The sequence below is a fragment of the Plectropomus leopardus genome, unplaced genomic scaffold, assembly GCF_008729295.1.
Source record: "Plectropomus leopardus isolate mb unplaced genomic scaffold, YSFRI_Pleo_2.0 unplaced_scaffold20641, whole genome shotgun sequence".
NCBI classification, from domain to species: domain Eukaryota; kingdom Metazoa; phylum Chordata; class Actinopteri; order Perciformes; family Serranidae; genus Plectropomus; species Plectropomus leopardus.
The window spans coordinates 1-1410 of record NW_024622319.1 but is presented as its reverse complement, the minus strand read 5'-3'; the positions used below and the strand labels follow the sequence as shown (position 1 = coordinate 1410).

The 1410-nt window shown below is 45.2% G+C and overlaps 1 protein-coding gene across 1 annotated transcript; it reads right to left on the bottom strand.

The window, feature by feature from the left end:
- Window positions 1-124: 124 nt before the first annotated feature.
- On the bottom strand, window positions 125-650 carry LOC121965571 (adhesion G protein-coupled receptor L1-like; the record flags this gene model as incomplete). Its single annotated transcript, XM_042515709.1, has 2 exons — window positions 125-345; window positions 438-650. Coding segments are annotated over 2 exons (434 nt in total), but the record flags the coding sequence as incomplete, so codon positions are not given.
- Window positions 651-1410: the final 760 nt, after the last annotated feature.

Genomic DNA, 1410 nt, shown 5'->3' with positions numbered 1-1410 from the left:
CAAAATTAGACCATCCAAAACAACAAAGTTGCAAAGATGTTTAAAAGTGTCTGTCTCCATCCAAGAACATGCACAAAACACATGTACACACACAGGCACACTCACACACACACACACAACTTACGCAGTTTTTGAGCCATAGCCTCTGAAGTCTATGGCTGCAGACACAGCCACCACGAGCCCAGGAATGGAGTAGCCACACAGGTAGAAATACTTCCTCCTGGAGTTGCGTCCCTCAAACACCTCCCGCTGCAGCAAGTACAGTTCCACCCCCTCCAGACACAACCAGCAAAACACTGAAAGCAGCGAGAAGTGCAGCAGGCCAGCAATAATGGAGCACACAACCTGTAAATTCAAGCAGAGAGGAAGGGATATTTCACAAAATTATATCTTAAACAAACTGCAATAATATGCAGTAGGAATATCCGAGCACTCACTGTGTATTGCGTCTTGTTGGCACCAACAAGGAAGAGCAGTTCAGTGAGGAGCAGGTTGGCCCACAGGTTGCAGTGGATAGTGCTGTGGTCTGTGTGCCAGGGCGCCCCCTGGCAGCACAGTGTGGTAAGACAGGTGGCCAAACACACCAGCGCTACAGAGATGCCAACCCAGGAAACCACATAGACAAGAAGCTCTTCTACACCGACCCCGAACTGATGAAGACGGAAAGTGCAGAGCGATTAAAGAACATTTGATATCTGATCATAAAGAGTACAAGTATGAATGTAGGCACAGGTGCAGGTTTGTGAACATATTTGTGGTGTGGAGCGCCCTTGTGTCTTTGCCTCTGGGTGCGTGTCCCTGTGTGTTATGAAACATCTATTCAAATGAATAAAATCACACCGAACAAAGAGAACATCTTGCAGAGAAACACTTAATTCAATTTCATGGCAGGACAAAATAGCCTGCAGGATTTATCACTCTGTCTCTCTCTCTCTCTTTTACAGCTACAACCACACAATTATCACCCCCTCTGTGCTTGATTTTTAAACATTTTGGAGAGCACAGTGGGGGTGAAGTCCAACTGTGCTGCAGCAAATGGGTGCATAAAGGTGGAGTCACAAAGCCTTTGTTAGTCGAGGATGGAGCTGGATTTATGAAGTTAGAGGCTGGCACCTGGCCAACTAAACAGAAAACTATAGCAGTCATCATGTGGGCCATAGGCCATTCATACCATTGAACAAATGCTTAATGCACAAAAAAGAAAACTTGTGCATGGCTGTTTCCATTGCTGACTGAGTTTTGTCTCAATATTTGCAAAATTAAACATACTGAAAAGTAAAAGTGAGTGAGAAAGCTCTACATTTTGCTACACCGTCATTCTTCTGTACTGTGCAAGAGAAGATTCATGCCAATCACACACACACGCACACACACACACACACACACACACACACACACACACACACACAC